Source organism: Buteo buteo, chromosome 21, assembly GCF_964188355.1.
Source record: "Buteo buteo chromosome 21, bButBut1.hap1.1, whole genome shotgun sequence".
NCBI lineage: Eukaryota > Metazoa > Chordata > Aves > Accipitriformes > Accipitridae > Buteo > Buteo buteo.
This window is the reverse complement of record NC_134191.1, coordinates 8726007-8739944: the sequence shown is the minus strand read 5'-3', so window position 1 is coordinate 8739944 and position 13938 is coordinate 8726007. Positions and strand designations below refer to the sequence as shown.

At 47.8% G+C, this 13938-nt stretch overlaps 1 protein-coding gene across 1 annotated transcript in view; it reads left to right on the top strand.

The window, feature by feature from the left end:
- SYNPR (synaptoporin) overlaps positions 1–13938 on the top strand; it is a 112241-nt gene that overhangs the window by 68929 nt on the left and 29374 nt on the right. The window contains exon 3 of the mRNA XM_075052549.1: positions 13083–13207. Coding sequence (XP_074908650.1) covers positions 13083–13207 — 125 coding nt within the window. The remainder of the gene's footprint in view (positions 1–13082; positions 13208–13938) is intronic.

Genomic DNA, 13938 nt, shown 5'->3' with positions numbered 1-13938 from the left:
GGGGGGGAGCAGGAGAGCTTGCCCTGCTCCTCATGTTGTACATACGAAAGTCTTCAGTGCTCGCAGTTTTCCATCTGTTGCCTTTTGCCCATCCTAGCGTGGCAATGTGTGGTGCTCCTTCATCTCCAGCTGCTTGGTGGTAGCAGGTCTGGGGGCAGATTCTTCCCACTTCAGTACCTCCAACCACCACTTGCCTCTCGGACCTTGGAGCAGCCTCCATCGCCTCCTCAGGAGCGCGACATCCTCTCTATAAGAGAGGCTGATGTGCAAACCAGGGCTCGGTGCAGCTGCAGGGACGGGTTCACAGCACAGTGCTTCACAAGCTCCAGGGCTGAAAATGTGAGATTTGTGCCAGTGGGATGGAAGAGTCGCTGTCCCCTTCTAGCAGGTGCATCAGGGTTTGAAAGGAGTTTGAAGCATTATTTTAGGGGTGCCTGGATCCCGGGGAACTTCTTTTCTTTTGAGACTTGTCTCCTTGGCTGCTTCTCTAGCAGCTCAAACAGTTCCTAGAGAAAGTCCTTAAACTCTTAAAATATTGATTTCTGAAATATCTGGCTCCTCCTGAATGCCAGATACTCTTTTTTTAGCCAAGTCCTTGGAAGACTTAATGAGTACTTTCCTCACCTTTGTTAATCCTGTTCAGATCAATAGGCACTCTACAGGGGGAGAGGTATTTGTGCTGATATTGGATAGCAGCTGCCTGTCACTGCTGGTGATGGCAGGTGGTGGTTTCTTCATCATGCCCCTCATGATTAGGAGTTCCTGTACAATTATATGACCATTTTTTTCAGGGAATATTTCCCTCTACGTAGGATGGCAGATGGTAACTTGACCTAGAGTTTGGTCTTTCCTGATTTTGCCTTTGGGCTCTCTTTCCCTCAACAAGCTGAGCACGAGTCGTTTCAAACAGTAGCGTGGTACACCCTTGCAAATACAATATGTTTGTGTGTGGTGGGCTGGGGGCTCAGCCCAGCTAGTCTGAGCAGAACTGGGGTCCCCGGGTCCCTGCCTGAGCTCTGCCTGTGTGGGTACCACCATGGGATGCAGGCGTGAGGAGAGCCGTGGACTGGGGACAGGCAAGAGCCCCGTCCCCGTTGAGCGCATCCCTGCTCCATCATCTAGAGCCGGCGTAAGATGAAGAGATGAAGCTGCTGCCTGCCAGCACAGCACACACACGTGTCCCTACGCGGGACGCAGGGTTGCTAGAGAGCCCAGGCAGGCCCAAAGGAGAGATTTAGCTCCTCGCCAGGGCGTGCGGTGGCATAGAGCCAGCCCTGAAGAAGTTGGAAGGGGCCCATCTCTGTGTCTGGGCTGCAGGCGAGGTTGAGGCTGGGGACACACACGCCTGCCCGGGCTCGCAGGGTCAGCGGGAGCAGAACTGTGGAACGCTTGCTTAGTCTTTATTTAATTTGGTGTCCAGTGCAGGTGGAGGGTCTGACTCTGCTGGTCCTTAGTTTGCAAATGTGATTGTTGCCCTTCACCCGAAGGGCTGCTCAGAGCCCTTGAACCTGCAGTGAAACTCCTCGGTAAGTGAGCTCTGGGTCCAGAGACGTGACCGTGCTGTGAAACCTCAGCCTTCCTCTCCTGTCATGTACCACCTCTTACGTTGGAGGGGAAAAAAAAAAAAAAAAGAAAGGAGAATGAGAAAGATGTGCTGAGCCCTTCTGTAGAGGCAGGGGAAGAGACAGGTGATCAGCATGGGGTACCGTATCTGTATCTGCAGCGCTGCGCCGTTCCTCTCCTCTCCAAGCCGCCGGGTGCCGGGGCTGTCTGTCTGTCCGTCCGTCCGTCCACCCGTGCGGTGCGCAGGCTGTCTGGGTGGAAGGGCTCTGCGCCACCTGAATGGCTGCACAGCGGCTCATCTGTCACTAAACTTCCCCGGCGCCGTGGCAAAGCAAATATGCTGCAGCAGGCTGGAAAGCTGTAAACATATGGGCACTAACAACAGATTAAGTGAGTGATTTAGTCTAAGGGGCTTGGTAGATTACCATAAAATGTATCTTAATTAGAAAAGCAATCAAACTTGCACAGAGTCAACGAGGATGAAACGTCCCTGTTGGCAACAGTGAGCGGTCTGTCCCTCACGCCAGGGGATGGGGATGCGATGGATGTATCTCATGCCCACTTTGGGGGGGTTTGCTGTGGTTTGCCCAATCCAGCTATGGGTGGAGGGTACCCTCAAGCTGGATTATTTGTTCTTTGAGCCATGAGACCATTCCGCGAGCTGCTCAGAATGAGACTGATGGTGAACTCAGACTCCTTTAACAGCATTAACAAACCAGAAGCTGCTGAAGGTGAAAGAACAGAGCATTTGCACATTTTCCTTAAAACTGTGTGCAATTACCCAAAGATATATTTGAGTGTTTGCCATGTATAGCACAGCTAGTCCCAGATAAAGGATTGGGGCTTCTAAGTGCTACCATAACACAAATAATTAATAAGTCTATCTCCCTCGCTGTGTCCTCATCTTTTTAGTGAGCGTGGCCATAATTAGCTTTCACCTGATTCTGAATTTATAGCATGTTCAGTTGCTTTTTTCATTCTGCTTGTGTTTTCTTTGCTTCCTTATTTTATTGGCCCTGGTTTTATTCCACAGGCCTGAATCTACACATAAAAAAAAGCTAGATAATCATCTCCAGCAGTGCAGATATAAAGATTGCAACAGCAAAAAACATACTGGTGCATTATTGGTTTTGTACAAGTGCCTGCTTTTTTGCGGGGTCTGGGAGGATTTGAAGTACATTGGGAAGTGGCACAGAAGATGTACAGCAGCTGCTAGCAGCTGAGAGAAAGGAAAGGATGCCTGGTTATTTCAGAATTAAGTGTTTTGAACCATGAAGGAAATGGAGAACATTCAGGCAAGGCTTTTGCCAAGTTTTTTTTGTTATCTTTTTTTGTGTTTAGAAGCAGGTATGGCTGCAGATTTCAGGGAACGCAAATGAAAGGGCATGAAAAGAAAAAGAGGTAGGCAAGAGGTGTGGAGAAGCACAGTAAGGGGGAGGATGCAAAGGAAACAGGACAACTTAAGCTGTCCAGATGAAGTGTGTCAAGAGCTAGTGAGGTAAGGAATATTTTTTTATTTCAATTTAAGGACACTGTTATTAGCATTTCCTAAAAATATTCATGTTTAGGTGTTGCTTTTTATGATTAAGTGTGGGGAAGGAGAGCAATGCCATCTCTGAGGACAGACTGTAAGAGGAGTGGAGGAAAAGAAGAGGAAAGAGGGGTTTTAATTTTAAAAATGTTTCTTGCTCAAAATGTTCCCTGTGAATTCCCAGCGCTCAGCAAAGCAAACGTTCATTTATAGCCCATCATTTTAATTATTAGAGAAGAAATTATTTTTACCATGTGGGCTGATAGTTAGCCAGGAGCAAATTCTTCTTCCAGCCTTTTACAGAGAGGCGGGTGCTGTGGTCGGAGCCAGGTCCAGTGGAATTTTCCATCCAAAACTGGTTTGAGATGAGTCAACGGGTCCCACGTTTGGGTCCCACCTGCACGGGACACCAGGCAGAGCTCTGGGATGGAGGGCTCGAGCCATCTTCCATCGTAAAAGGTGCCACGGCGAGGCTGCGTCTGGAGCAAGAAGGGGACATCTGCGATGGTTGGATTAACAAAGGACACCCTTAATGGGCCTCAGTGGCCGGGGCTGGGTGGTCCCTGGAGGGCTTTGCAGACATACCGCCTAGAAAACCAGCCGTGCTTTGCCAAAAGCAGAGCCTTGGTTCCCAGTGGTCCTGCTCATATGAGTGTTGTGGGGCTGAAAAAAAGGAAAAAGAAGGCCAGACATCATCTGAAAGATTGCTGCTGGGTGTGTAAGGGGGGTTGGAGGCCCCATTGCTTCGCAATTTGAAAGCGGTCTCAAATTCTCGCGGGACAAGGCTGTTGCGCCAGATTATTAATCCCAAGGGTTTTCTGGATTCCTTCCCAAGCGAAATAATTTTCACCCATTTCCTTAAATCTGCTTGAGAAAGGAGCCAGAGCCGAATGCAGGCATGCGTGCGGGGCGGGTGGGGGTGAGTGGAGAGGCAGCAGATGACACCAAATAGCTACACAGCAGCACGGGGAGCCAAGAGGAAGCTACTAATGGCCTCTGATGAGCACGAACGTGATAATAATGAGGTTAATGCCCTTTCATTCACCCAGAAACATCTTAGAGAACGTATAATCCCTGCTAGTCAATGGGCAATCGTTAGGTCATAAATAATACAGCGTGATTGAAGGACAGGAGCCTTTCCTGTAATAATCATTTTCAGCCGATGCTGACCCAGGGAGGGTTTTGTTGCAGCCCCCACGCTGTGCTGCGCAGCGGGGACCGAGCTGCCGGAGCATTTTCTGGTCAGAGGAGTGCTCCCACCTCTCGTTTCTGCTGAGAGCATCTGTCATCAGGGCAGGAAAATGCTCCACCGGAGCCCAGGTCTGCCAGGTAGTGCTGGGAAAGAGGAGCTGAAGCTAATGGAAAGAACAAAAATGCAAATTAGATAATGAGGCAGTTACAGCAGCCCTCAGATGGTGCTGCCAGGGGCCTCGACCCACCCAGCAGTGCCTGGGGGTGATGCTGGGATTGCTGGGGATGGGGCTGGGCTTCCCAGCTGGGAGAGGTGCCTTATCCCAGCCCAGGGCAGACGGTACGTGCATCGTGTACAACACTGGTTTTGCAAGCTGGGTTTGCGGTGCCCTGCCATCCAGTGCTGCGGCGGAGGAGATTTGGGGTGGTCTTGGTCGTCGTTGAGCCCCTGAGGCTGTATCGACCATCAGGGGTTTAGCGACATTAAGTCCAGGGGCACTTTCCTTTCTCAGAGTGCTTCCCATGTGTGGATATCGCTCAGCCGTAATGTAAATCCCTGTGTTTATTAGAGGGAGTAAATCCTACTTAGTAATAACTTGGATCATGCTCTGTATGCATTTCCGTTAGATCGTGGGCCATTTTGAACCCAGATGCTTTTACATCCACCAAGTGAGCAAGGAAACGAGCAACCGTCCAACCTTTTTTGTTTTATAATTAAATGTTTACACTTGTTACACAATAAATCCCATATAATCAGCCTGTAAAGCCTGCACAAAACCTGTGTTTCCAAGAGGGAGCAGGAACCAAATTACATTTATGCGTGAACCTACGTGTTTGCTGGGTTACTGAATCTTACCTGTTAATAAAATAAGAATTAACATCACCTGTTAGAAAACCTCTCCTTTACCTGACCACAGCTTTCCTTGCTTTTTCCCTGTGGTCGTCACAGGTGGTTGATGCCAAAGCAGCTCATGAGATGATATGGGCACGCGGGGGGACGCCTGGCATGGGCAAGAGGAAGGGGACCCAGCCCGGGGGTGGCTGCTCTCCTGGGCTGGCACTTGCGATGCTCTGGGCACTGTTGCAATGTGGATCCTGGTAGAGACCACCACAGTTGTCTTTTTTTACCAGCAGTCTAGGACTGGAAAAGTTTTCAGGCCCAAAAAGGCGCGCACGTCTCTGCTGAAGTGATATATGTCACAACATGAGTTATTCAGGGATCGTATGTACAAATCTAAACAAATCTGTCCAACTTGTGCTTCCACCTCGTTAAAAGAAGAGGGTACAAACATGGAGTTGTGGAGACTGCAGAGGAAGAGCTGTAGCTTCCAGACTGCTCTACAGCCGGGGGGGAGAAAGGGCTTCAGGTTGTAAATGCAGAAGTACTGCTCTGGGATACATCCCAAATGAGGCAGTGTACACCCAGTAATTACCCCAGGTCCCTGTAAATCTGTCTGCAGCAAGTATTGGTGTATTTTGTTTCATGGAAGACTCGTTGCCAATCTGTCAATGTCCACGTGCAGAAAGCAATTTATACAATAAATAAAAAACCCCAAACCTCAGGTCCTTGTAAACGTCTTCAATTATCTCAAACCTTTGACAAATGGTTAGAGGGGCTGGAAGAGCTTAGCATCTCTGCCCTGCTTGTGTAAGTAGCTTTGTCCTCTGACAACTTTTCATTTCATAGAGTCCAAGAAGAGACGCTCTAAATATGTCTTTATTTTCTGCTTGTTAACTCTTCCATGCATGCTACCAACCTTAGCATTAGCTTTCAACTTTATGGCTGACCCATTAAATACTGGATGAAACACATCTCATCAGCTTGCATTACATTTTGAACTTAATAAATAGGAAAGGCATTACACGGATTCTGTCTGGCCATCTGGAGGAACAATGTTCTTTACCTCAACGAATGGCTATCTAATCCTCTCATATACAGTTGGGTTTTATTCTATTAAAATATAATGAGAAAAGACTACCATACCATTATGTGGTGGAGCTAAATGGGATTTTTAGAATAATCAATGGAAGATGAATAAAAAAGATAAAGATTTTCTTCAAAGAAAAAGAGAGAAAATTGTCTCCTTGGGATTAAAGTATTGTAGAACCAAATTATTATAACATGATCTTTACTCACTAAAAATACCCCAATTTCATTTCCATAAATCTTTCCATTAGGAGTCGAATTAAGTATATTTTTTTTGCTTTAAAAATGCAAAGCATTAAATGAAATGCTGTGCTTTAAACAGAGGATGCTGCAACATTCCTGCCCACTGTGGGGTCAGGTGTTTCCATCCAGCCGGCGGCATCGAGGGCTGCTCTCTGCGGGGTGCCCTAAAATGCCAAACAGGGGTTTGCTGCTGGAAATGCCCCGGCGAAGACCTCAGCCAAGCGGGGAGGTCCTGGAGCAGGTTGGTCTCCTCCAGGTGGGTGGCAGTGGCTGGGGACGTGGCGGCTCACGCTGCGTGGGTCCCGCCGGCCTCGGGGGCTGCTGGAGAACTCCGTGTTTTCCAGCAAGAGCCGTACGTGCCACACGGCATGCATAAGAAAGGGCCTCATTTACTTAGCTCAGTGTAAAGCCATACAAAATTGTTGATGCGGGGATTTCAGGACATGGTTTAGTGGGCATGGTTGATAGTTGGACTCAATGATCTTGAAGGTCTTTTCCAACCTAAATGATTCTATAATTCTGTTTTCCTCCAACGCAACTGTAGTTGCATTTCCATTCCCCTTTGGTGGAAACGTTAAGTCTGAGAGCCAAGTGAAAGCTATGAGGTGCTTTGTGTGAGATCTAGACAGCTTGTATATCCCCAGCTCCACCAAAATCCCCTTCCCAGCTGCCACCACATCCTGGAGGTGCCCGTGGTCTGCAAGTGCCTCCTGGTGTGGGACGGTCACTTGAGTGGTCCTTCTGTGCTAAAACTGAGGCACCGCTGAGGTCGATGTTTGGGCAGACGTACAATGTTCCCCAGACGGGGCATATGTGGTTCTTCAAGCCCCAAACTCCGAGATGTTCCCTCATCCCTGGGCTTTCTCCTCCTTGCAGACCAGGTCTGGGCAGGCATGGGATCGTTCTTTGCAATGCTGCTGTTTATTTTTAAGGGGACACACTAAATCCCAGCAATTAGTGAACGATTGCTTTAGGGTTTATTTCTCAGCAGGAGCAGAATATATTTCAGCTTTCTCCCCGTATAGCTGTTGGAGGAAAATGACTCCTGCTAGTCATCGCCTACCCCCCCAGCGCTGCGTTGGCTGCGATGGCTGCGATGCCATCCACCTCCAATTCATCAACCAGTCAAGTTGATATAATTAGGAATCCCAAAGTCAATAATCTGATAATCTCCAGTGCACAAAGGCTTGTATGTAGGAGAAGTGATTCCAGGAAGTCTGCAGCTCAGATCCGTGCAGAAAAAATGCCAGATTTTAAAAAAGAAACAGGCAGAGACCTGGAGGAGAAAGTGCTTCCTAATCCTTCACTGGTGACATATTTTTGGCCATCAGCTCTGCAGTAAATGTTTTCCCGTACAGTCATTTAGTGCCTTTGAACCTTCCCTTTACAGTCTTAATAATAATGTTCAATTACTGGTTCTGCTCTATAAATAAATAATCTCAGTTTTAACAAGACGCTCTGCTGGGTGAGCGATGCTACGGGGGGGGACGTCTCCGGGGTCCTCGGAGCGGCGCACTCCCTCCCTGCTCTCACGTGTGCTGTTGGCCACAGCGAGCGGCAGAAAGTATAAAGCAGTATAACGTTTGGCAAACGTTTTGCAGTCTCTTTATTACGGCGATCAGGAGAAAGGGAAGCCTTACATCCAGAAATGATGCCGGAAAAATATGTCTTTGTAAAACACTTTGAACGTGTGAAATGCCTAATAAAAGAGTAGGCGTTTCAAATATTTCAGGTTGCTCTTTAACCGTGTCAGGGTTTCCCTTGGCTTTCCAGTGTTAGGGCAGGAGTTGGGAGCCAGGGGGACCTCTCTGGGAATGCATCCAGCAGGTTCATTCCCATTTTCCTCCCTCAACCCCAAGTAAAAATGTTGAAGACCAACCCACGTAGTGAGCTTCATGTCCCTCGCAGCCTGTTTTTGGCCACCACAGCTCCAGGCAAGACAGACACAGTTTCTTTTTAAGATCTTGCCATCCTGGAGGAGTCACTGAGGACCACTCAGGCAGAGTGAGCGTCTCCCCATTGCACCAGGATGGATTTGGGATGCATCCCCAGAGTGGCTCTTTCTCGTCTGCCAGTGAGCTGCCAAAGGCTGCTGCATGGGGCAGATGTGCTCCTGGAAAAAGCAAGTGTCTTATATAAAAGTTTCATCAATTTTAAATGACAGTGTTATCTTCCTAACGGGATGTTTTAGCTGTAACATGCTCTACATAAGCCTTTTAACTCGCCTTGTCAGGAGCCATTCTGTCTTCTGGTGCGCACAGCGAGCCTGTCGCTCAGCAGGCATTGAGGGGAATTGTCGGAAAGCCAAAGTGGAGAAGTGGAGAAGCGATGGGAAATCATCCCATTTTTCCTTTCCATGGCAGGATGAGTGATGTCCAGGGTCATGCGCTGAGGCTCTGCCAACTGTCTAATGCACAGCTGGGACTTCAGCTCCCCCGGGGCATCACACACCCCGAGCCCCCGGCCACCGAGAACGGCTGGGCTGGAAAACGAGGGGACCGGCCTTGAGTCTGGAGTCTGGATAAATAACAGCTCCTGAATACTGAATTAGAGGATCCACTGCCATCGCGTTGAAGCCTGGCATCAGAAGAAGGAGGGCTTCCAGCTGATCCTGTGAATCAGCTGATGAACATTTTTCTGCCCTGAGCTGGTGTGAGGAGCACGTGCCCTGCTGGAAATTATATTGCTATTTTTTCTCAAAGTGCTAAGGAGCCAACTGATCTTTAAAACATGCTAATCTGACCTGACAGTGAAGGCTGTTTATTATTGCACAATACCAGAATAAATATAATTTCTGTTCATTAAGTTAGACTATGGGATTTACCGGACTCCCTTACAAAAACATACTGGTAGCGCAGGCCAAGGCTGCAAGGTCATAGAGGGAATATCCCGTAACAGGAGCAGGGGATGGGGTGTTAATCACCATACAGAAGGGCATTGCGAGCTTCAGAGATGTGCTGCCTTGTTAGAGATGTGTCTGAAACCACGTGGAAGAAGGGGGATCTTCCAGCCGGGCTGGACTGGAGACGGGAGACGCGCATTGCTCCGATCCATGCTGGGGAGCACAAATAATGTCCCTTCCACCCCCTCCCTTCAGTCTATGGCCTCATCGGTAACTGCTTCGATAGCGCATATTGAACGAGCGGGATGCTCGCTTGGGGTGTTCTCTCGCATGGAACGTGGACCATTGATCCAGGTTGGGGACAGGCATTTTCCATTTCCCTGCAAGGGTCCAGGTGGGTGTGAAGGCACCGACCTCCCCAGAGCATCGCTGTTGCAGGAGGGACGGGGTGTGCAGGGGACAGGAGCAGCCCGGCACAGCCGCGGCAGCAAAGATTTGTTGCCTCGAGCGCACCGCGTTTCTCCTGGCTGCTGCTCCTCTGGGGAAGGCAGACGCAGCACTGACCATCAGGGCTGAGCCTTGAGAGGCAGCAGCTATGTGATAACCAGAGGTAACTGTGTGCTGGGGAGATTTATCTAATATGAAGGGGAAAAGCAATATGCATGCACACTGCAGATGGGACTAGCGCTGAGTGTGGATTTATAGGCAAAGAGTAAATAGGAACATAGGGAAACGCTTTCCCTTTCTCCATAAACTTTTCAATTTCAGAGAGGCCAGATTCAATAAAATTATCTCGCAGATGGAGGTTTTATTGAATCTGGCCCATAAAGCTCCCATTATGGGGTTTACAACTGCCATTTACACAAATCCTGCTATAATAAAATACAGTGGTGTTTACAGCATTCCTGCCACTGCCACAGAATTACAGTGTGCACAAAACACGATGAGTAAATCTTGGCTTATTGCACCAGGCGCTCCACTGACAACATAAAGCAGCAAAACTTGGAGGGGGGGAGGGAAAAAAGGAAAAATCCAGAGGTGGGAGGAGAAAGTTGCTTGAGTGAGAGGAGAATTACACCTGCTGCTTGGCCAAGATACCCCAGGGAAATGCCACTGATTTACAACCCTTACCCCGCTCTCCTTCAATGCAAAACATAAATATGCTTCCAAAAGGTGCTGCGTGGCCTCGGCACACAGCTGTGGGGACTGGCCGGGCGTTACTGGCAGCTGGGCGATCCCAGCCATCAGCAGCATCTGATCCAGCCACGGCAGAAAGCCAGGCTGGGGTTGGCTGAGGACTTGCTGAAGTTTGGTATAAAAATCTCCAGCTGGGTCCTTTTCCCTTTCCCACCTGCCTTGGGGATGCTGCCTGGGTGCTTGTAGCAGAGTGTGGGCTGAGGAAGGATGGAAAGTGGTGGGCAACCCTGGGGGGTTGTGGCTGGAGAGGAAAGAGGTTGAAGGGTTTGCTGAATGAGTGAAAGCATCTGAAAAGCTTCTGGTTAAGAGCTCGGCTTGGGGCTAAAGGGTGAGTAAAGGCTAGATCTGAACTGAGGGACTGCGACTTCAGGTGCCTGAGTGTGCTGTCAGAGATGCTCTCAGCAGGGGAGAGGAAAAACTAGGAACTCTGCAGGAGATCCTTTCTGAGAAGGAATAGCCTGAGCTGTGTTTCTGGGCATGGCTTTGTGGCCTTGGTGAATAAATATGGTGGCACACATTTGTACTGATTTCCAATACTTGATTAAAGGAGATTCATTTCAATGGCATATCTCTCCTCCGCTTGTCGCCACGCTGAGAGCTGTAGCTGAGAGGTGATGGCTCTTCCTTTATGGCAGGTCTCTCTCACACTGCAGCCTTTCCGTTCCCTCTTTATATATCACTGCATTAATCTTTGTGCCTCCCTATATATCTGCAAAACACTTGCATTTGCAACTCCATTAATTAGGCCAGAAAGCAGGTCAGCACTAATCTCTTCTGTTCTCCTTAATATATTGTTTTCTGACATCGCCTCACAAATTAAACTGAGATGATTAATACTGATTTTCAGTGCTGTGCTACATGTAAAGGCAGAAACTTCTTGTATTTACAGAGGAAGTGGCTCATTTAGGATGAAGGAACACTCTTCAAGTTACAGTAGAAACATTTATTTCATGGCACATACTCAACAAGTCAATTCACGGTAAAGTTCAGCTTTCTATTTTTCAGCAAGCTCAGCATGAAGAATTCATTCAGTCAAAGTTTTTATCAACTTTCCTTATCACTGGGCACCTAAATACCTTTGCAAATCTATCCTGGGTGATATGCCCTGGTCATATTGGAAGTGAGTAGCAGGGTGGCAACTTGCATTATTCTCCTGTTATTCTCTGTGCCCCATGGTGCTCAGCACATCACCTTGCAGCCGGGAGGACTGTCCCACCCCAATGCTCAGGAGTCGCCCTGTAACCTGGCAGTGTCTGGGGAAAGATGCACATGCAAAGCTGAAGTCCAAGGAGGCTGCTGAAATGCCTGGCTTTGCTCATGCTGTGAATTGGGAGAACTAAGATTAATGACATGTTTTGCAGAGCCTTGTGCAGTGAGGACAGGTGGTGGTTTTTTTCCTATTTATTATATTTCTGTATTGCTTTTACTGAATCATTCGGTCTTTATTTTGCTATTACATCTGTTTGTTGTATAATTTTTCAGTGTTCAAGAACATGTTTTCTTTTCCAGATGTGTGCACTGTTTGTTTCCTCTGGATTGCTGACTTTTAGCTCATTTAATTGTGACTAGGATCAGGCATTTACTTGTCATTTCCCATATCTGCCCCACTGTAGATCTCAGAGTAACTCTGTTAAAGCTGATGGAGTTACTTCAGAACTATAGTGCTACAATCAACAAAACCTAACCTGTCCTTTCATTTAAATTACAACTGCATATATAAACTGTCCCCGCTTCTGCTCAGGGTCTTCCAAGGAAACCTACATCAATGATGTTTTAAGACACCTGTGCCTGCTTCCAATTCCTCTGTTTGAACTGTGAATATAAATTTAAATGCTGATGTGTCTCTGGCCTGCACGTGCCCTCCTTCACCTTTTTCTTCTGGAGGATTAAATGTGATATGGGTTTGCATCAGAACCACCAAGCTCTTTGTTCCTGTCCAGTTTGCCTGAGCTTATCCTAAATCTTGATTATATTTTTTTCTGTTTTGCTGAGTGTCAGTTTACTGCACCTCTATATCCGTCTTGGGTTATGGTAGTAATTTAGGAAAAGTAATAAAAAAATTATTGGGTTTTTTTTTCCAAAAATGGAAGAGCAGCACGATTCTGTGTTTTGCCATATAATGGGATGGCAGCCACATGAACTGTCTTGGTCTACTATTGCTACTCCTGGTTGTTCCATATAAATACTGCCGCCAGTGTTTTATCTGGGTTAAGACTGAGTCATTATGCTCAGTCAATATTCATGCTTCTCTTCTTGTCCAAGCTTGCCTGTCGGTGGGGTGATTTAAATAGCTGCCTGGGTTGCGAATCCCAAATGGGGTTCAAGACAGGAGGGGAGGGCTGAGATGCCTGGCACAGACAAATGGTGATGTCTCTGTCTACGCGTGGCAGCAGAGCTTCACGTTTTGTGGTTCTTTGTATTTGCGTTCAGGAAGGGCGCCGGAGTAATGTATGGCAATGCTTTGAATGCACGGAGTGATGGATAACCTGACCCGAGGGGGCCGGCGCTGCAGCGAGAGCTGCTGCATGGATCTGCTTGTGGTGGTTGCTGAAACGAAATCAAATAAAAATGTTGTTTGTTTTTGACAGCTTTTTGCAATCTTTGCATTTGCAACATGCGGTGGGTACTCTGGAGGACTGCGCCTCAGTGTGGACTGTGCAAACAAGTCAGAGAGTGACCTCAACATTGACATAGCCTTTGCCTACCCCTTCAGGTAACCCCGTTTGGTTCGTGGCGGTTCGTTTGCAGGGAGGCAGGCATTCGGGGGCTGACGCGAAGCCCGTTTTCGGTGGGGTTTCCCATCATTTAGAGCAGCTCTTGATTAAGCACCACTCTGGGGGTCCTGGATTCTCCTCACGATGCTGTTTAGGCTCTGAGTGTGCAGGAGGGGTGAATCTGGCTAGACCTGGTGTAGATGGGGCTGCGGGAACTGCTGGGGAATGGGAGCTCAGCAAAGGAGAGAGCAGCTGGGGGCATGCAGAGCCCTGTAAAGGCCAGGGCAGCTCAGGGAGTGGAAAGTGGCAGGTGAGGAAAAAGGACAAAACCACCCCAAGAAAAAAATGGGGATAAAGAATCCATTAACTGTAGTGTAGCCATTAACTGAGCTGGAAATGAGGGAGGATTCCCAACCGTTGGAGTAGCAAGGATCTGGAAGAGCTACTCCGTGGGGAAGGGGAAGCAAAAGACAAACCAAGTTTGAACCATAATTCTGAAATGCTTTTGAAAATTCTACTAATTGCCTGTCTGCATCTCTTGGTGCCTGAATACTTTAAACCTTGGAACCTAGAGACTTAGGAAAACAGATTTTATGTTGTTTAAGTACATCTGAAAGTTGTAGTGAGGTTAACTATGTATATATAAAGAAAAAATGTTCATGCCATTTAGGACCCTGCTTCAAAAGAACATCCACAGTCTTCTGTTTTTAAAGATGTCAAGTCCACTCTA